This window comes from Lissotriton helveticus, chromosome 1_1 (assembly GCF_964261635.1).
Source record: "Lissotriton helveticus chromosome 1_1, aLisHel1.1, whole genome shotgun sequence".
NCBI lineage: Eukaryota > Metazoa > Chordata > Amphibia > Caudata > Salamandridae > Lissotriton > Lissotriton helveticus.
This window is the reverse complement of record NC_136057.1, coordinates 387,416,548-387,439,367: the sequence shown is the minus strand read 5'-3', so window position 1 is coordinate 387,439,367 and position 22,820 is coordinate 387,416,548. Positions and strand designations below refer to the sequence as shown.

The 22,820-nt window shown below is 46.0% G+C and overlaps 1 protein-coding gene across 3 annotated transcripts in view; it reads left to right on the top strand.

The window, feature by feature from the left end:
- Positions 1-22,820, top strand: part of DDX11 (DEAD/H-box helicase 11) — a 471,297-nt gene that overhangs the window by 358,653 nt on the left and 89,824 nt on the right. For all 3 annotated transcript variants that reach the window (XM_078673722.1, XM_078673723.1, XM_078673721.1), the window contains exons 23-24: positions 678-778; positions 2,276-2,360. In XM_078673722.1, coding sequence (XP_078529848.1) covers positions 678-778; positions 2,276-2,360 — 186 coding nt within the window. The remainder of the gene's footprint in view (positions 1-677; positions 779-2,275; positions 2,361-22,820) is intronic.

The following is a 22,820-nucleotide window of genomic DNA, read 5'->3' as shown; positions in this document are numbered from 1 at the left end:
ATTGTGAGAGGCAAGCCTACTCTATACTAACACACGCGGGATTCTAGCAGCACCTCATGTCGTCTTAGTTTTGGATGTTTACAAAATTATGTTGCAACATTAGTCCCAGTGTGGCTGTTCGATGCATTGCTGCTGTGCACTTTTACGGATTGTGTCTCTCTGATATTTAGGGCTCCGTTCGCCATATCGCAGGCAATCTCATCTGCTTTCAGTTTTGTATGTTGCCAACTGGTGTTATGTACAGCTGCAAATCTTCTAACACATTCATACCATGTGATGGTCTTTATTGCTTTTCCTATTTAGAGAAAGATTAGCAAATGGTGAGACCCAGCACAATATAAAAATAAAATGAGGAAGATGTCTCATATAAGTGAAATGCTATCTTAAATCTTCAAATTCTGTCCTTCACATGGCATAGCACCTTGCCACCCGCCATAAGATTTGGCTGTTGTAATCAAATGGTTCTGGTATGTTATGTGGCTGCAGAAGTCAGGGGCTATTAGGGCCCTTTTAAGGTAACGCATCGGAGATGTTAAATCATTGACACTTTGCTATGGTTATACCTGATGTTAGGTGGTGGAGGGTGGTCATCGGAATAAAAAAAGGTAGGACTCCATATAGAGTATACAATTTAGAAAAACATGTAATTCACAGTCAATCTTTCCTCACATCTGCAGCGCTGCAGCCAGACAGGAGGTGTTCTATCGGGGGCTCTACTTTTTTCTGTGGTCGGAGGAAAAATGAGTGAAGGAATAAACTTTTCGGATGACCTAGGAAGGTGAGAAGTGGATCATGTATATTTTAAGCAGCACATTTGAGTTCTACTTATGCACCACTGGATAATAAACTTGTTGTTAATGTTGCATTTACTGGCAGATATGATGAAAAACAAAGTGATGCAAGGAATGTTCGAATTAACTTCAGGCGATGGCTTGGGCCATGTTCCTGTTAATTTTTTTTGCACACTATGTCACTGTAGACCGAGAAGAACCATATGCAAATCAGCTTTAGTCTTGCTCCTGTAGGAAAAGTCTGCCTCGACCTCCATCACCACCCCCTTTTGAATCGTTTTGGCCACCACAAGTGTGGAAGGGTATGCTCAGATGTGAGTCCCTTGCTCACTGCACCATCAGGATTCAAGCAAGCCGGGCCGAAGACGGCTGTAATGCCAGAAACCGGTCCCGGAAGCTTGTTTCCTTTCCAGTAAAGAATTGGCTTGGTAGTTTGGTCTGCCCTGTTCCCATGATGCACTGGGCCAGGGTCAGACTAATTTGCATGTAGCCAGGTTCTGAACTGGGATGGTGCTGTGAGCTAAAAAACTGTGATGGATCAAGCCCTGATCTTTTGACTGGGTAGGAGTGTTCTGCTTAATTCAGATACTCTGTCCATCACCACCCCCTTTTGAATCGTTTTGGCCACCACAAGTGTGGAAGGGTATGCTCAGAGGTGAGTCCCTTGCTCACTGCACCATCAGGATTCAAGCAAGCCGGGCCGAAGACGGCTGTAATGCCAGAAACCGGTCCCCGGAAGCTTGTTTCCTTTCCAGTAAAGAATTGGCTTGGTAGTTTGGTCTGCCCTGTTCCCATGATGCACTGGGCCAGGGTCAGACTAATTTGCATGTAGCCAGGTTCTGAACTGGGATGGTGCAGTGAGCTAAAAAACTGTGATGGATCAAGCCCTGATCTTTTGACTGGGTAGGAGTGTTCTACTTAATTCAGATACTCTGTCCATCACCACCCCCTTTTGAATCGTTTCGACCTACCAGGGCAGGTTTTCTCCATGTGGGAAATAAGCATCCTCAGACTAGTCTACTTGTGCCTCATCAGAGTGGCATAGCTTGAGTCCTAGGTACTGTGTGTAGTGGACCCACATTTAAGATACCCATCACACAAGACATATAATGCCACAAATAAAAAGGGATGGGAGGAATGCTTAAATTAACCTCAGCCACTGGCTGTCACTTGGGCCCACATTCCTGTCCATCATTTTTGCCCGCTATCCACTCCAGATTGAAATATACAAATCAGCCTTTGTAATATTCACAGTTGTTTTCAACTGTAGTATCAGATATATTTATAAAGGGCCTCTGTTTCAAATTATGTAACCGGTTAGCTTGATGTAGTTATTGGGCACTGGTGAAATATATATACATTTTGGTGGAGGCATCTACTCTGCACTTTGTCATATGGTAAGCATGTGTAGTTTACTTAGGTGATTGAATGTTTTTCTTATAGCTATGTTATAATGGTAACTCTTCCACATGCTCTCTCTACAGATGTGTGGTGATGGTGGGCATGCCGTACCCAAACATCAAATCCCCAGAATTACAAGAGAAGATGGCCTACCTGGATAAAACAATGGTAAAATTAGTTTGTGAAATGGCTGTATTGAACGTTTTAAGAGCTGGATCCTAGCTCACTGCATGCAATGTCTTGTGGACTATGATTGAGTTGCATCTAACTTAATAGGTGTCTGTGGAAAAAGACACTCAATACCAGGTTGGTCTCTGTTGACTTTATTTTTACTTACTTTTCATGCAAACAATTTTGGATACTGCCTACAACTTTTAGCCTCAAATAGCAAAGACATATAAGTCTTTGCATTAGCATGGGAGCAAAAGGATCAACCACCTTTTCTCATGAATTTATATTTTGATGGAACCAAAATATTGCAGACGAGGGCTTTTACTGGTACATATGGAACTACGTTCTTTATAAGTTACATTACGCCTCTTTCTGTCATTCAAAGGACTAGCATCCTTTTTTTCAATTCATTTTAGCAGCTATTGGCATCCATTGCAGGGCATATCTTGCCCCGGTTCGTAGTCGGGCTAGTCTTTCTTTTTAGGTGGTACCCTCCGTAGAAAAGAGAAACAGTCCCATTTTTGGAAGTATAGGAAATGCTTATGTGCAGCAATGTGATGTGGCCATAACCAGGGGGCTCCTGAACAAGCTCCCAGTGAATGAAGTTCTCTATTTTTTTGTAGTAAAATGGGTATCCACTAAATACCACTCCACTCACTGTAAACAATATGACTTTAAATGGGATACTATAGTCATCATGGTTGTTCATTAAATAATAAACTACATGGCCATCCCTCTTGAAGGAATTCAGCGTAACTGCTCTTTGTCTGTACAGGTCCAGCTTCAGAAGGAGAAACCCTGAGGCCTTTGTACCAGGAAATAATATCGTACTTCAGTGATTTACCTCTAAACTGTTGACCTAACCGCACCTGTGCTTGGTTAGGCAGTACCCAGGTTGTAAACACAAGCAAATCAGTAGCTTAGCCCTTGTTTCCTTTACCCTCGTTGGGAGAAGTGCCACCTTTGGGCATTTCCAGGACTATGGGCTTCCCAGATGGAGGACTCCATGACACGGATATTACAAGAAAAATAGACAACAAAACCAACAACTTTCACCAATGAAGCTTTTGTCAGAGATCTTCAGGCAGGTCTAGCCTCCAGAGGAAAATACTCATTCATTTCCACACAGGAACCGCACTACACTAAGCTCCTCTTAATTTGAAAGCTAAAATGTGACTAAGGTGCCCAGCCACAATGCCTTTATACTTGACTCTCTTACATGTACAAAGCATGCACATAGTGCCTCCTGATTGCAAAGACTATAGTCACCACTGTTGTGCTCATGCCTGGAATGGATCAACCTGGTTTTTAGGGGAAACGTATCATCCTTAATGGACATACTAGTTGATGTTTCAAGGCTATTTCGTGAAATGGTTGAATCTGCACTGGGGCACTTTAAAGACAGTCACGCCACTGCTAGGTCCTTTAGGAAAGGCAGGGGTGCAGTCATTACTAGCTAAGTAATTTGCAGACCTATACAGGATGTTTTGGGGCTACTGCAGAGAGCTAGCGCACACATAACAAAAGCCTTCCCAATCTGTGTTAATAGCAACTGACCCAGCGCTCTGGAGCAGCAGCACCAGTCAAAACCATTGGCACTAGCAGGGGCATGAGTCCTCCCATTCTTCCTCCTCTTCTGCAGCAGCAGACTAGCTGCTTCAGTTTGCTTTCACAGGCCCATGCCTGGCTTGTAGGAGGTTGAATATGGCATTTCCTCCACAGCTGGAGAACCTTCACTTCAAGGGTGGATCTTACAAATTATCTACAGCGGATGCACCCTGTCTTTCTTTGCTTCCCCACCCAGTCTTCATTTTATGCCTGAGCATTTCAGAGGAGCACTCCACAATCCAGATGCAGGAAGTCAATCTGATAATGTTTGAAGGTACCATCGAGCTGGTGCTGGACTACTTCCTCATTCCAGAGAAGGCCGCAGACCCATCCTGGATCGCTGCGGAGTTTTTGCGGAAGGACAAGTTCAAAAAGCTCTCCTTGGCTCAGGTATTTCAGCTCAATCCCCAGAAGACTGGATGGTGTTCCTGGACTTGCAGGACGCCTATTTTCATATACTCATCCTACAGTTCACCTGCATTATCTGTTGTTCAAGATTGGCCAAGAAGACGTTTATTGTACCTTTCCACCTTTTGTCCTTATCTTGTTTCTGTGGATGTTCACAAAAGTGATGGTGGTAATCACCGTCCATCTTTGGAGGTCAGCGATACACATATTTTCATACCTCGATGATTGGCTGCTAAGGGTGGGCACGCTGCAGTCATATTCTACCTCTGGATAATGGCTGAACTCCTGACATCCTTGGGATTTCTGCTCCTTTTCCCGTTTTATTAAACAATGACCGTTGCCCATATTTTCTTCCAGGCCCGCCAAGTCACGGACACACCCGCTCATGTGGTATTCTTTGATTCTGATGGCCCTAACCGCGGCTTATTTTACCCGTATACCGGGTTTTAATTATCACCGGTTCTTCGGTGTGTTTCCCCAGCTTAACCGTTGTTTCACTTTTCTCGATGACTTTGATATGGCATCCAATAGTGCAGCTTTGCAACTCATTGCGGGCCTTTTTTATCTTTTCCTCTCGACATTAGATACACGCATAATGCACTTCTCGGGTAAACGATTCCCTAATTTATTCACTTCTTCCCCCGACAGTCAATATTTGCATGGCATTTTCACTACTCGCTTGCTTGCCTATTTAATCGCGGGCAATGCAAGCGCGCAGTGGGCGCACCGGAGGCGCGCCAGAGGCAAACCCGCCTGCGCCCATCCGCGCTACGGATATGCCTAGTGCCAGCTATGCTGCCTGTTTAAGCAGAGAGGAATGCTGCATTACCTACACAAGAGAACAGCTATTGAAATTAGGTAAGCGGGTATATTCTGACTCCGCATATCGGGGACCCTCTGTGAATGATGAGTCGTCACTTTGTAGAATACCTTGAATTGCGGGCTGATTAATAGTCGGTCGTTAGTTAAGCACTATGTGGAAATTCCAGTGCTGATTGAAGACATGAATTTTGATGTTTTGTTTTTAACAGAAACTTGAATCAGAGCCGAGTCCGTGGTAGAAGTAGGATTTGCATTCCCCGCCGGGTATAAAATCCTGCATAATCCAGGAACAGAGGGCAGAGGAGGAGGGGTTGGAGTGATATTCAGGGAAGAGTTGAATTTTGCTCCACTGAAGGTTGATGAGGTAGATGGGATTGAATTCATGGGTTCTCGCTGCAGGAACCTAGAAGCAGCCTGTTAACGGGAATGATTTGTTATAGACCCCCAGGGAGTGCCATCCAGTAACAGTCATTTTTAGACACCATCACTCTAGAGTGATTATTTTGAGAGATTTTAATCTGTAGGAGAATGCTAAACTGTGAAGCTATTTGAGAGATCTGAATTACACCTGTGCTAATTTTAGCCTTCAACAACTGGTTAAATCTCCAACCCATCATGGAGGACACACTCTTGACCTGCTGTTTGCCAACGCTCTGGAAACCGAGATACTGAACATTATACCTCAAAATTGGACAGATCATTATTTAATTCATTTTAAAATCGTGTTACCTGGTCTGGGGGACCATTCCAAAACTCCAGCGGCCTATCGGATAGGAAGGGAATGGGCGAAATTAGGCAGGACGGATGTCCTTCTTACGCCACCCACTACTAAACTCTTCTGTGCCACTGCTACAGTTGAGGAAAATTATAACATCTACCAGAAATACATCACGGATGCGTTGGATCAATTAATCCCCCCCCAAAAAAAATAAGAATTAGAAACAAAATCTCAGCACCATTGGTATAACGAGGAACTGAAACTGTTACGTTTACTATGTAAAAAGGCTGAGAGGAAATGGAGGAAGAGGTACCTAGAGGAGGACACGTTAGAGCTGAGGGTGGCACAGGCTAAGTACAAGGTGCTTATCCTGGAGTGTAAAGCAAACATTTATGCCAACTCCATCCTACAAGCTTCTAATGGGACCAAAGACCTGTTTAAGGTAGTCAGGGACCTCTCCGTCCCAACTTGTTTGGGCAACAAAGTGTTGGCTTCATAGAAACTGTGTGATGAGATTGCTTCCCATTTCGTGGATAAAGTGGCGAAGATTGTTGGCTCCTTTGCGGATAATGAAACTGTCGTCCAGGTCTCTGATTCACAGGCGACGGAAGGGCAGCTGGGTCAGCTGTGCAACTTGGATAGCTTTCAGATCCTTACCGATCTCACTTTTAACACTCTGGCGCAAAGCATATCCTCAGGATCTCCATCTGATCTCCTGCCTCAGAAAGTGTGGAAAACCTATGATCAAATGACCTTTCCCTGGTTACGACAGATATGCAATCAGTCCCTGGAAGAAGGCACCGTCCCGGAGGGATGGAAGCAGGCGGTAGTGACGCCCCTGATTAAGAAGCCCTCTTTGGTTCCGACAAATCCGGTAACATTTCGATCAATTTCCCTCCTTCCCTTTCCAATCAAAATCTTGGAAAAGGCTGTAAGCAGGTCTCTATCCTGCTTTTTGGAGGAATATCATCTATTGGACAGGGATCAGTTCGGATTCTGGCCCGGGCATGGGACCGAGTCAGCTCTGTGCACCATGATGAATAATCTACGGATGCGGGCCGACAACGGGAATGCCACTGTTTTAGTGCTTCTCGATATGTTGGCCACGTTCGACAAAGTGAGCCACCCACTTTTGTTAGAGAGATTGGAGAGAATAGGGGTGAAGGGACGGGCCTTGCAATGGCTGCGGTCCTATCTGTCAGGGAGACAACAGTCGGTAACCTTGGCACTGTTCACATCTCGCAAATCACCTATAGTTTATGGGGTACCGCAGGGCTCTGCCATCAGCCCTATTAACATTTATTTGCAGCTGCTCTTCCCCATTATTAAATTGTTCGGGGTTGACTTGGTCAACTACGCGGACGATACGCAACTGGCGTTTTCCTTGGGAGGAAAACAGGTAGTCTCAATGGATATGCTCCAAGAGTGCATGCGACAAACCGCAGATTGGCTGCGGAGGAATTCCCTGCAGTTCAATGGAGGGAAGACCGAGGTGTTATACTGCTCATCGGCGAAGCTGCCTATACATATACCGTTGGAGTTTAGACTCACTCTTGAGGAGGATCCGCTGACTCCGGCCCGTACAATATGCAATCTTGGGGTCCTAATTGATAAGGACCTCCAAATGGAGTGGCAGGAAAACAAGACAGCCAGTGTGTGCTTTGGCTTGTTGCGTTTGCTTTGTCGGATACTTCCAATGCTACCGAAGGCTTTGCGTCCCCTGGTAGTAAGCAGCACAGTGTTGAGTAGACTGGACTATTGTAATTCCTTATATATGGGGGCCCCTCAGTACATTTTTCAGGGTCTACAGAGAGTCCAGTCTGCCACGGCAAAAGTGGTGCTGAACCTGCGACGTAATTCCTCATCTACCTACGCCCTGAGAGAATTACACTGGCTGCCAATTAAGGAAAGGGTCCTCTTTAAATCTCTATGCCTGGTGTGCAGAGCCATATATGATTTGGGTCCAGTCCCATTACAGGAAAGGTTTGCCTGGTATCGCCCTCGGAGGCAGCTTCGCTCATCTGGTGCCAGTTTGCTGGTGATTCCGAAATTCAAACGCTCTAGGTTGGGGGGGGAGGGCCTTCAGTGTGGTTGGTGCTTATCTGTGGAATGAGCTACCACCGAGGATTAGACATACTGATTCTTTAATGGAATTCAGAAAGAGCCTAAAAACATGGCTATTTCTGAAATTTTGACCCTCTGTGCTCTCTCTCCCCCCGATTCTTTCACCTGATGGCTGTTGGTCCTATACTGAGCGCCAGGATACCCGTAGGGTGGCAGTAGCGCTATACAAGAATATTTACAATTACAATTACTGCTCTGTTCGGCCACCCTCATCTTCCGCATATCGCTGGCATATTTCGCATGGATTTTGTCTTTGATTTCATCCTTACCCCAGCGATTTAGCACTAATTATTTTTTAATGTTCTTTTCTGAATAAGACGAAATGGCGCATTTGTGTGTGCGCATTATACTGTTTGTGCTATGAGTTAATAGCCTTCCAGTTTGCGCAAATCAGTGTCAACACACATTCTCATGTGATTTAAATCATTGTTTCTTCCCTTTTTATTCATTGTCTATCTTGTACTCTTGTTTCACCACTTATCACTCGTGTGTATACGCATGCACTAAGTCGGGTTATTCAAACTCAGTTGATTTTAACAGATATGATCTCCGGTGGTCAGTATGATTTTTTCTCCAAGCAAATCGTTCCATGTTTTATCAATTTTGAATTCGCCATTTGTTTTGAAGAGTTCTTAATTTCTTGAGGTGTACTACATGATGCATGCTGCATCCTTTTGCCAGACAATTCTCTCTCATTTCTTCTTCTAATTCAGGTCTCTATAGGGTTTCCACGGTTATCAGGGAGTTATGTTTCTCACCCTACTAGTGTCACTGATTATCTTTCAAACGTATTAACGTGTTGATTTCTCACTAAATTTTGATTGTTGTATTTCATTGTTCCCAGCCCTGAAGAGTCACAGGTAGCGGCTGGCGTTTTCTTTTACGAACATTTCTTGCATAAAACAAATTTCATGGAACCACCGGTGTCGACTACATTATAATTTCGCTACTGTATTAACTGTATACTATATACGTGTGCCGAGGACTTGTTTTTATGTTTGTTTTGCTATGGGCTCTTAGCTCATATCTTATACAGGGATTTTGGCTCTTCCTTTGACCTGGCAGCACCGTGAAGCACTTGTTCTTCGTTCCCCTAGAACCCTGCATCGTTACCTGCCTGAGCTCCACTCACCTGCTACTTTAAAACCCCCTGCAGAAACTACATCTTTTCATACCTCGATGATTGGTTGCTAAGGGTGGGCACGCTTCAGTCGTATTCTACCTCTGCATAATGGCTCAACTCCTGACATCCTTGGGGTTTTCGGTTAACAAGCCAAAATCCCACCTGCGCCCTACACAGAGGAATTCAGTCTGTTGAGGCTGTTCTGGACATAGTGGCGTTCAAAGCTTTTCTACCACCACAGTAAGCCTGGGACATTCAAAATGCAATCCAGATATTTCGGGTTCAATTGTGGGATTTGTTGAAGATGGCTCTGTGACTTCTTGGACTGCTAGCCTCACGCATCCTTCTCGTTCGGAATGTCAGATGGCATATATGAGTCCTACATGGGTCCTGCATCCAGGGCGCCGTCCCCTACTCCATTCAGATCTCACAAGAGATGGCTCAGGATCTTCTATGATGGCACACAGATGCCAATCTGGCCTGGAGCAGTCTGCTCTCCCCTCCCCACCCAGACTTCACTGTTGTGACAGACGTGTCACTGCTGAGGTTACCTAGGGGAGGTGGCTATCTGAGGCCTCTGATCCAAAGTGGGGAATCAGCTCCATCTGGCCCTGTAAGCCTTCCTGCCTTTCATCAAAATGAGAATGGTGCAGGTACTCACAGGCAATGCTTCTCGCATTTGAACAAACAGGGTGGAGTACGGTCCTGAATTCTTTGCCAGAAGCCTGAATGTTTCTGGGTGTGGCACAACTGGTAAGACATCTCCCTGGTGGCTAATCACTTAGCGGGCAAACAATGCCTGGACAAGATAAACTGAGAAGACGTTGTCTGGCTCACCACGAATGTTGCCCCCATCACAATGTAACAGTGCATTTTCGATCAATTTGGGTTCACTCTGACTGGATCTGTTAACCACTGTGGAGACAACGCAGTGTCAGCAATGGTGCCCTTTGGGATTCCCTCTACATAGACATGTATTTGGGTGGAATGGAACAAAAAATTGTAGTACATGTTTCCACCACTACCTTTTCTGGCTCAAGGTCTGAAGAAGATCATGACAGACTGGCTGCAAGTCCTCTTAATAGTCCTGGGGTGGGCCAGGAGGATGCAGTACCTGGAGGTCCTAAGCCTGAGCATTTGCCTCCCAATCTTGCTACCACTTAAGGAAGACTTCCTGTCTTAACACCAGGGCAGGGTTCTTCATACAAGTTTCCACAACCTACCCATTGAGCAGTGGCTATTGAATGCTTTTGACTTCCCAACTGAGGTGGTTGATGTCATCCTTGTGGCCAGATGGCCTTCCGCAAAGTGCTATGCTGAGTTTTAGGACAAATTTGTTACCTGGTTGAGGTTCCGAAACACTGATCCCTTCCAAGCTAGACTTTCAGATGGTCTTTTGTTTGTTCTTCTGTTAGCCTAGCAAGGATGTGCAGTGGGCACGTTGAAAGGTTATTTGTCAGTCCTTTTTGGTCTTTGTGTTTGACTGAGCAACTATTGTTTAAGCCGCCGGTTGCAGTATGTTTCATAAAAGGTTTGACTTGCATCTGCCAAGATGTTTGTGAGGCCACAATAGGACCTAAACTTGATCTTAACATTTTTCTTGTGCACGCCCTTCAAGCATACACACATCTGTTTTTTATGAATCTTGACTCTAAAGAACATCTTCCTAATTGCAATTACATTAGCACGTTGAGTTAGTAAACGTCAGGTGCTTTTGGTGCAACTGCCCTACACTACTTTCCAGATAAAGGACACATTGGTATTGAAGGCCAGGGAACCTTCCTACTAAAGGTTGTGACTTTTCCATGTTGGCCAATCGATTACTTTTCCGATGAAAAGAGGAGTAGAGATTCCATCAGCTAGACACTAAGAAGGCTCTTGAGCGTTTACATCAACCGCACAAAAGACGATTGTGTGGATGATCAGTTTTTTGTGGGCAAAAAAAGGGAAGGCTGTAAAAAAGAGAACCTTATCATGGTGGATCGTCTTCTGTATCAACTCCTCGCTCCCTCCGGCAACAACTTCAAAAACTCATTAGTGACACAAAACCACCCTATAGGAGGCAGGGTTAGCAACCTCCTTCAGGGGCATCACATTCAATAGGTGGGCCCTTCAAATTGTCCAACGGGGCTACACACCTGCCACTTATTTCTTTCAGCCGCAGCATGTGTCATCTACATTAGAGCAGGTGTTGGAGAACTATCTGTCCATTTTACGCGAGGAGAAACATACTTTTTTGGCAAAAGGAGCCATAAAGAGCGTACTGGCCTCAGAAGTGGGGACTAGATGTTATCACCCTCTCAATAAAAACAAATTAAAGATGCTCACAATTTCCTAGGTTGGTCTGCCAGGGATCCAGGAGACTCAATGGTGGCGTTGAACCTGCAGGATGCCGATTTAATATCCCAGTCATGGAGGCCCACTGGCGCTTCCTGGGGTTCGAAGTCAACGTGCTCCCTTTTGGCCTCACCAGTGACCCTATGATGTTCAAAAAGGTCATGGTGGTTGTCACTGTGCATCTTCAGAGGTTGGGTGGTTACCAATGTTTTTGTGGCATGTGTAGCTGTAGATACACATGCTGTGCATTTTTCCACCATCTAATGTTGGGCTTGCATGTGTGCAACTTGTTTTTCTTCTAATGAAGTCTTTTTGAGTCACATGACCCAGTTACTCTACCTATCAGTAGTATTGCGCATGGGCGTCAGCTCCAATTTTAAATTGTTTTTTCTCTGCTGCTGGGTCCAGTCGTGTTGTCATTAGCCCATCCCTCTGATCTGTTACCTCGTTGGTTCTACTAAACAGTACTACTTCCGCCACTATTATGTTTCGGCTGCATACCTCTTGACTCCCAACATCCAGGTCGACAATATCTTCGTGATGGAAAGGACTCCATTTCAATTCTTTCCTACTTGCTTCGCCAAGTGCCCGAAGTCCGACCGTCACAAAGGTTGCAATCTGTTTGTCTTCCAACCACTGAGAAGATTCCTGTTCAGTGTGTCTTACTTTCTGTAACAAAAAGACTCCATGTAACCAATCCGCTCATTGCTTCGGCCACCAAGGCACCCAGTCGAGAAGTGAAGGACTCTCCAGACATCTTCAGAGAACATGAGGAGTCTTATGTTGAAAAATCAGGTGCTCCGGGCGTTGAAATGGAATCAGCCTTTTCACCGGAAAGCGCCGACTTTGAGGTGGATATCGAGGCCGAAAAACCTCCGCCTAGCCAGTAGCAACAAAAGATCGCAGTGAGTACTGATACTCCCCTACCCACCACGAAGAGGTGCCAGCCTCGAGCACCCCTGCATATGTGGTATATTGTGCGCCACTGCCATCTGGCCATTGTCAACACCGACATTCTGAGATGGACCCAACACCCATTCCACATTTGGCACCAAAATCCTCCTCGAAGCATAGAGCCTTGTCAGCAGTCTCTGTGCAAGATCCCAAGGTGCAGCATCAGCCACCCCCAGGGCTGAAAGAGGTGCAGCCGAAGATTGCGTAGTCAAAACCACTTGCACCAAAACATACGGTGGCGGAGTAGAGTACCTCGCCGAGGCCCGCTGACACAAAGCTTTCGGTGTAGAGATAGACCTTGGCGCACACCATTGAGTGACCATCGATCCCCTCTTCCACTGCTGCCTCCTCTGTAGCTTCCGAGGACTTTGGACAGGCGATCTTCGAGTGGCTTCAAGAACATCTGGAAGATTGACAACAGAGGCTACATATTCAGCTGGGCACTGGGAAGATCTTGGCAAAGCCTCCATAAGTGCCAAAGTACCGAACTCCTCACAAGAGAAAGTGGTCTTTGTAGGGGGGGGCCATCAACCCACCAACGTCTATCCCTACCAAGAGACCTAAAAAGCACGACAGGGATACCTCTCCTATACTTCCTGCTCATTTGTCACCTTCCCTTTGTCCTTCTCCTCCACCTCCTCCTGTGTTTCCTTTGGAGTCACCGCAGCACTCACTTAGGGGTTCTTCAGGCTCAAGGGGTGGGCACGCTCCTAGACTCCCTTATGACCCAATTCATGACACACAAGGCTTAGACCCTTGGGATGATTACGATATTGAACTCCCTTTAGACACAGACCGAGATATGTATCCTGCAAAGCCTTTCCCACCAGATGATGTCACTGAAAATTATGAGGAATTACACGGAGCTGCCACTTTTCTCAATGTCGATCCCCATGTGCTGCAAGAAGAAGATGGCTCCCTTGTGAAACCCTCTGCTCCACTCAACATACCCTCCAATGTCTCCCAATGCTAAAAGGGATCCTCAAACTGGCCACTGAGATTTTTAAGGAGCCAGTCAAGTCAAGAATTATCATGCCTAGGGTAGATAGGAAATATAAAGCTGCTCCTATTGATCCCCCAGATATTTTTGGCTGGTTACCTCCAGACTCCCTGGTAGTACATACTGCCAGGAAGCATGGCAACACCCAGAGCACTGAAGATTAGCATTCATCGGCTAATAAGCAACTCCATCGGCTTGCTCTCCTGATATGTCCTCACTTACTGGGACCAAATGTCAGATTTGGTAGAACATCTCCCAGAACAGTACCGCAAAAAAGGTAATCAATTGGTGGCAGAGGAAAATATTTGATGCGCTTTAGATGCTGCAGATATAGCTGTAGATGTAAACGTGCAGCCCCAAAAGGACCTACCCCCTCAAAACAGTGATGTCCTTTGGCTCCCCCCAATCATAAAGCACTTCTTCGGGAAGAATGCAGGGGTTTATACCCAGGTAGTCAGAAATAACATCAGACCGTTGGGTTTAAGACATCATATGGCGGGGAGATTAGTAGTGCAGGGTATTGTTTGGTACTCAAACAAACACCACCAAACCTTTCCCCTCACCAACACAGATTGTCAGGAAGAACATTTGCGCCTCCTTTACGATTAGGTATAGGCCCTCGTGGACAAAGGGGCCATAGAACCTGTTCCGCACCAACACAGCGAAAAGGGTGTATACTAACTATTTTCTTATCCCAAAGAAAGACAGCTCCCTCAGGCCTCTAACAAATACGTTCTGTCAGAGATGTTCCACATGGTGACTACAGAACGTTATACCACTATTTGCAGAAAGGCGACTTCATGACTCTGGATCTGTAGGACGAATACTTCTACATAACCATCCATCCTGATCATCGAAAATACTACCCTTCAGGGTTACTACTGCACCAAGAGTCTTCACTAAATGTCTGGCTGTGGTGGCCGCTCACCTCAGGAAGAGCGGCATCCACGTGTTTCTTTACCTAGACGATGGCTGATAAAGAGCACCACCCAGCAACTCTGTCTCGCCCACACACAGACCACAATAGACACCTTGCACAGTCTGGGTTTCACCATCAATCTTCAACCCGTACAGATACAGCAGAATTAGATGCCCAGTCAGGGTCCATGCCTTCCAAACATTCTGCCTCTTTTTCAGCCAGAATGGCAGTTCACAGTCAGAAATGTGATAAGTCTATTAGCATGATGGCATCTTGTGTAGCTTAAGTCCCTCATGCCAGGCTCCACATATGCCTGTTACAAGAGTGCCTTGCGGCACAGTGGTCTCAAGCCGAGGGTCATCTAGAGGATCTAGTGTTAGTGTGGGCCGGACACACCTTGCTCTCTGCTGTGGTGGAATATAAACAACTCATTGCAGGGGTGGCCCTTGCTGTACCCAGTTCTGCAAGAGACCTTCACCAGAGACGCATTGCTCACGGGATGGGGGGCACACCATAGTCATCTCACTGTTTAGGGGCAGTGGACTCTTGCACAGCAAATATTTTATATCAATCACCTGGAGCTGCTAGCCATCCAGCTTGCTCTCCAGGCTTTTTACTCTCTCATTCAGAAAAAGACAGTCCTGATACGCACAGATGACACAAATGCCATATTTCTACTTACAGAAGCAAGGGGGCACATATTCACCTCAATTGTCCGGTGTAACCCAAAGCATCTTTATGTGGGCAATTCATCAGAGTCCATCTACTTGTCCAGGACAACGATCTAATACACTTTCTCAGCTGGAAGCATCAACAAGTCCACGAGTGGGAACTCAACATCCAAATCCTACACATCATGTACTTTCACTGTTGGGGGTTCATAAAAATAGATCTGTTCGCCACTGCCGAAAACGCAAAATGCCTAAACTTCACCGCCAGGCTACCACATCCTCAGCCTCTGGGCAATGTTTTATGAATTAGATGGTCCGAGATGTTTGCTTACACTTTTCTGCCTCTCCCACTCCTACTGTTTGTGGTTAGGAGACTGAGACACACATCTCTCATGCTCATTTTGGTAGCGACAACTTGGGCACACCAATCCTAGTACTCCACACTACTACAACTATCTCTAGCCCCACACAGGAAGCTCCCCAAAAGGACAGATCTTCTTACAAAGAACAATGGCACTCTCTGACATTCCAAACCTCAGCACCTCAACATTAATCCAGCTGAACAGTATATGCCTATTCTTAAGGAGGCTATGTGACCTACTACTAGGGCTTGTTGCACAGCCAAATGGAAATGATTTGTGCCCTATTGTCTTCTCAAATAAATCAATCTGCTCACAGCATCTGTGCAACACATTACATGTGACTTCCTTCACCTACAGAAATCTGGTCTTGTTTATTCATCTATGTGTTTACATTTGGCTGCCATGGCAGACTATTTACAGAATAGGCAACATATTTCGCTACTCAGAATTCCAGTAATTAAAGCATTCATGGAAGGCCTCAAAAGGATTATTCCTTCATGGACACCCCCTGCTTCCGTCTGGAACCTTAATAAAGTCCTCACATGACTAATGCCCCAGCCCACCCCCCCACCCCCCACCCACTTCCACCTCCACTTTCCCCCTTTTGAATCACTTCACTCTTATCCTCTTGAAGTTTTATCTTGGAAGGTGGCCATCTTTGTAGCCTCTCTCCGAAGAGTCAGTGAAATACATGCTTTTACCTTAGTAGAGATGTTTTTTCAAGTACATAAAGACAGGGTGGTTCTCAAAACCAATCCAATATTCCTGCCTAAGGTGGTCTCCAGTTTTCACCTTAACCAAACAATCAAGCTGCCCGTCTTTCCGCACCCAGAAACAGTAGCAGAACACACTTTGCACACTCTTGGTATCCAAGCCCTTCCGTAAGACTCATGAGCTATTTGTTTCTTACTGCAAGCCCCATAAAGGATGGGCTATTTCTAAAGCAGTAAGTGCACTATGGTTGGTCAAGTGTATACATACTTGTTATACCCAAGCAAAATGAAACCTGCCCATCCCTCCCAGGCCGCATTCCACTCATAAGAAAAGGGCTTCTATGGCCTTCTTAAGTAATATACCATTAGTTGACACCTACTTGGTCTACCCCTCATACCGTTACGAAACACTACTGTTTGGACATCCTGGCTAGACAACAAGCTAGAGTTGGCCAGGCTGTCTTGCGCACACTCTTTCAATCTTCTGCAACATCCTCAGGCTAAGCCAATGCTTTTGGGAAGACTGCTTCACAGCCTATGCACAGAATGTGTATCTACAGCTACACATGCCACAGCCGAGAATGTTACTTTGAGTGTAAGCATCTGTTTGTGGCATGTACTGCGGTGGATTCACATGCTTGACTGTTGAAGGCGAGCTTGCCACAGACCTCCAGACGATGGCGAACATCCCAAAATCATTGGGGTTTTCAATGATCCTGCCTAAGTCACACCTAACCCCTTTGCTGAGGCTTCCTTACATTAGAGCCAGCCTAGGTACGGTGCGCTTTTAGGACTTGGCTCTGAATCATCGAGTCCCAGATATTCGGGCAATAATCCCACTGTTTCAGCCATTGTCCTGGATCTCAGTGAGGAGTGCTCTTTGGCTTCTTGGTCTGCTGGCCAACTGCATCCTGCCTTGCAAGATGGCACATGCAAGTTTAAGTCTGAGTTGACTCAGTACCCAGGGAACCTTCATCCAGAATTCGAAGGAGGCTGCAAAAGATCTACAGTGGTGGGTGCTCAACTCTAATAGCACCAGCGGCTGGCCCCTCTGCCTCCCCCATCCAGAGTTGACAGTGGTGACGGACACACTACTATTGATTTGGGGAGGTCATCTGGGAGAGGTGGAGTCACCTGACTCTGGTCTCTGATAGAGACCCACCTCCACATCATTGTGCTAGAGTTGAGGAAACCTGCTGCCCGTTGAAGGCCTTCCTGACAATCATCAAAGGGTGCTGGTGCAAGTTTTCAGGGACATCACAGCTGTGTGGGACTTCAACAAGCAGGGAGGAGTGGAATCCTGTGCCAGGAGGCTGTGCACCTCTGCAACTGACTGAGACGTCAGCCCATCTCCCTGGTCCTTAACCACTTGGCTGGATGTTTGAACGATAAGGTGGACGAACTCATCCGGCAACCCATAGTGATCATGAATCAAAGTTACACCCAAAGGTGGCGCGGTGCATTTTATGCCAATGGGGGGAGCCCTGGCTCAGTCTCTTTACTATCGCTGAGAATACACATTGTCAATATTTTTGTGCTTTGGAGTTCCCATGATGCTTCTCTCTCTGTGATACATTCCTAGATGGAAACCCTATATGCCTTCCCGACTCTATATCACCTTCCCTGAGTTCTGAAGAAAATCAAGAATGACTGGGGCTAAGTCATCTTAGTGGTTTTGGACTGGGTCAGGAGAGTGTGGTACCCGGAATTTCTTGGCTTGAGAATCTGTCCTCCGATCTGTCTGCCACTTCGGGGGAATCTTCTGCTGCAGCCGCATGCCAAGGTCTTGCACCCAGGCCTATAAAATCTGCTTGTGTTGAGATTGAGAGGCAGCAAACTCCATTTCGAAGTCATTGATGTAATCCTGGTGTCAAGGCTCGTCCCATGAAATCAGTGTACCCCGGGCACAGGGATAAGTTTGTAGCTTGGTTCAATACCTGCCATACAGACCTGTGGCTAGCCAAACTGTCAGATTTCTTATTCATTTTGTCGTTGGCCCATCAAGGACTCGCAGTGGGCACTGTTCAAGGTTCCTTGGTGTGCCCTCTTCGCCTTTTTATGTTTGCCAGACCAGCCACCCTTGTTCAAATCACCTGTTGTGATTACTTTTCTTAATGGTTTGCAACATGTTTCCACTAAAGCCCTTTAAGATTCTACAGTGGGAAATACATGTAGTTCTCTCTTTCCTAATTTTAACCATTTGGAGCTAATACACAGTTTTCCATTATTCCTCATTACCTTGAAAATGGTCTTTCTGATTACGGTAACATCAGCTTTTTGCCTGTATGAGCTTCAGGCCCTCTGGGTCCAGGTGCCATATGCCACCTTTTTTCCAGCCAAACTGCTGTTAAGAACTTGGACTGCATTCTTGCCAAAGATACTGCTGCTTTTTCACGTCAGATAAGCAATCACTCTTCCGACATCTTTGCTCTGCTTCTCCCCTGAAAGAGGAGGAGAAACTCCATTGCTTAGACCCCAAGAGAGCTCTGAGTTTTTACATCAATTGCAGCAAGGAACATTGGGTGGACCATCAGCTGTTTGTAGGGTTTTCTGGAGCAGAGAAGGGCAACATAGTGCAGAAGCTGACAATCTCACAGTGGATAATTGTAGGAAGGTAGGATCCTTCTAGCATGTTTAACCCCACTTTTTGCCTGGTGTCCGCGTGTTTTGGACTAGTCTGACTGGAATCCAATTAATCAGGACCCCATTCATTGTGCTTCTTCCCTAGATTCGTCATGGCACGTACTTTGGTACCACCACTGGTGTCTCCTTGTAAGTCCCTACTGTATGGTACTTGGGTACCCAGGTCAAAGGTACACCAGGGGTCTCCCGTGGACTGCAGCATGTAGTATGCCACCCTTGAGAGACCACTCAAACTGTGAGTACAGGTCTGCTTTGCAGACTGTGTAAGCTGGTGATGGCACCACTTACGACAGAGATACCTTTCCTTATATCAGGAGTCACTGCACTTAAAACCTATTAGTCGCCCCTAAGGAAGGCCTTTCAGTCCTGAAGGCAGGGCACTAGTTATACGTTTGAGAGTTCCCTGCATGAGCAGGACACCCCCTATGAACCTCTGAGTCGATTCTCCAGGCTTTATAAGTGTGGTCAGCCATTTTTATACATTTCAGCCATGCGTCACTACGCGAAGGCTAACTATATATTGGCTATGCCAAACTTGAGCATGTTTGATATCAAACATGCTGGAATCATACCCCAACGATGTTACTGGTGTTGGAGGTATGATTCCATGCACTGGGGGGATCCTCCGGGAAGCCCCCAGTATTCTCGGTAACAGCCTTCAAGGGTCTGCCAGCAAGATAGTGCTGCCGCCGACCCCATACATGTTTCTGCCTTCCTGGCTCTGAGCTGAGCTAGAGCAGGGGAAGGTAGAACAATATGTTTCCTGTCACAGTGAGTTGTGACCACCTCCCAGACAGGAATTAGTGTATTGGGCTGGGGTGGGGGCACTTGCCAGCCCCACCAGGGTGCTTTGAAGGGCATGTTTGGTGCCCTCCTTGCATAATCTAGCTAGAACCAGTTCTGGGATCCTATGGCTCCGGCTCTCACGCAAAACTGCCTCTGGTAGGGACCCCTGACATGTCAAAACCCCTTTCTTAAGGTATTAAAATGTCTTACCTGTGGGTGGGTCCTCAGATTTGTCGTGGGACAAAACTCAAGATTGAAACCACGTCACTCTTCGACTGTCTGGACACATAGCCATCTCTGGACTTCGCCTGGAACCGAGACTGCATCACAAAGACTCCTGCTGCTCCTGGTCTCACTGTTCTGCAAGTTTTTTTTGTTGTCTGTGCTTCATCCAGGATCTTCAACAGACCTGTGGGCATCAAGGACACACGAAGTAATCTCCCTTGGAGGGAAAGTGTCACTGCCCTGCTTCTACAGGCAGCACAACAAAGCTGACCGGTCTGCTGCTCCTGACGCCGCATAGACTTTGAAAGGTCCAGCAACACAGGTGGTGGTTCTGCAATTCCCTCGAGGTCTGACCTAGCTTCTCTGTAATTTTGAGGCCAGTATCCCTTGTCGGAACCACTGATACCAAATCCTTGTGCACCACGGCGACTTGCCGTTGCCAAGGCTTGTTGACTATGCACTCCAGAGATCTTCGCCTACAAGAAGCTCTAGAGTACAGCATCTCTTCCTGCCAAGATCTTCGTCCTCACCGCATCTTCTGCACCATGTGCCTTCATCTTTGGTGAGCTACTTGAGGTCCTCTTGCGACTCCTGTGCCTTTAGTCTGTGGGTCCTACCGAGGGTCTTCTTTTTCTTCAGTGGCCTCCCCTGCTTGCTCAGGGCCTGCTCTGACTCTCCTGCATTTGGTGAGTCCCTTAAACCTTGCTGGTCCCAACGTTGCTCCTTTATCGTTTTCCTGATCTGTTGCCGATGCCAAGGCAGCGGCAATGTCACCGTCATCACTCCTAGGTCTTCCATCTCTGGTGGTCATTGCTCTTTCATGCCCCCGGGGCACCTCCGAGTGGCATAGACTCTGTTCCCTCTGCTTGCAGGTTTTTCTCTTCGATAACCCACCCTTGGATTTCACTGTACTCTTGCATAGTCTTCGCCAGCTGCATCTTTTCTAAAGTCCTCCATTGTGGTCTACGGCGCGTTCCAATGCCTCTTTGCACCTATGCACCCGGCTTCCCTGGTGTAGGCATCCTAGTTCCTGGGGTATCCACAGGGTGGGGTGACTCTCCAACCTTCTGTCTTCCTCAGTGTTTCTTTAGGGTCCACTCGGAAGGGTCCTTCTAATGCAAAACTGCAACCGCGACTTTCCATTTGACTTCTATTGAGTACGTGGCTGTGTTTCCACTCTGCAAACAGCCTCCATGGGGTTTGTGGGTACTTGGGTGGTTCCTGGTGTCACCAGCTCTTCTGAGTCTCCTGTTCCAAGTCCCGACTTCATCGCAGTTCGCATTCCACTTTCTTAATATTTGTTTTGGTCATTCCCTGGAGACCTCTGTGTATTGTGCTTACTTACTGGTTTACAATTGAAGTATTGTGTGTATTTGTGTTGATATCTCCGGAAATATACCAATGTGTTAGTGAGTGTTGTATTAATGGTTAAAACTGGTCATTCATAGAACATCCATCCCTAGGTACATATAATTCTCTATCTGAGATTGTTGCATGAACTACAGTCACCACTTGCATAAATGCTTCTAAGTCCACCCATTTCTAATTGTGCAGGCTGTCCCTTGGTTCGTCTTGTCCTGAGGAAGAAGCGCTGTGACTACTAGTCAATCACGCACTTCTCTGGGTCGAAACGTTGATGTGCTTGTCATAATCCTGACCTTACTCTTTCCGCCCCATGTGAAATGGAAATTTAAATCCCAATCAGCGTAGAGATTTATGTACCTAGGGATGGATGTTCTAAGAATGACCAGTTTTAACTATCTGTACAGCACTGTATATATCTCATTCACACTCAGCACTTTCTTTACACTTTTTTCACCATATCACTTGCGCTCTTTGAACAATTCATATGTTCATGAACTGTGACATCCTTCTAATGTCATCTTGACACCATGAAATGTAAAAGAATATATTGATTTAGCCCTCAATACAACTTTAGATTTACTCATTTTTGGTGTGTTTTTTGTCTTTTTTTTCTCTGTCATCTGCCCCAAACCACATGGTTGTGTTGGGAATCTCACCATAATGTAATTAAGTTATACAGTATAGTACTGTGAGGCTCACAAGGTTGAATATTCTTTATGAAGCTCTTTGGAGTTAGGCATTCACAATCCATTACTCACCTGCCCAGATTTTGAGCATGGGCGCCTGCAAGAAAATGCTCATAGTTTATTGGTGTTCTTTGGGAAGTACAGAAATGAAGATTTATTGATGTATCCTGAAAAGGATGGCGGCGAGAGAATCCCAAGCAAATGGTCTATGGCCATCCTGGCAGTTTTAAAATGGGCACTGTGCACATTATCAACTTTCAGGCACATCCGCTCTCCCACGCCAGGCACCAGTCGTTCAGTGTAATGATGCTTCTGTCCTTGAGATCTGCATGGGGATAAATGAATGCATTGCTTTCTTTTTCTGAAGTACTTTTCTCTTTCGGTTTTCTACCTTGTTCCATTATGCCTCCTCAATTACTTTTAGCCCTTAAAGACAGGACCCAGATGGTTATTGTGCATTAACCAATGTACACTTCTCTTTTTGGGTCGCAGCTTAGAGCATGCGTTGTCTCGAATAGACATGTTGTATTCACTATGTGGACTTCAGCCCACCCATAGGGATCCCATTTGCTAGCGCAATCATCGCTGTCCTATTCTTTTTCCCCATTTGTGCATAGCATGCATGCGTCATACCTCTCCCTGTGTTTATCCCTCCTTGAGAGCATGAACCAATTACTACTATACATCCACTGCTGTCATTTTAGCAACTGCTTTAGGAACTACTTTTTTCTTTGTTGAAGAGCACTTTACAGTAGTGCTTGTGTTTTCACTTCCTCCGAGCTCTGTTTCTGTAAACAGTCCTGTAAATCTTGTTCGAATCTCTTCACATTTGCTGTGCATTCAAAGACCGAAGTCTTTGAATGAACATTAGCCTATCTTTGGAGTTGGCCACAGTCATCGCGCTCGGCTCTACCGGGATACAATCTATTTTTCATGAATCACCATACCTGGGGCCCGCTCCATTCATTCTGTTATCGGACTTTAGTTTTTCAT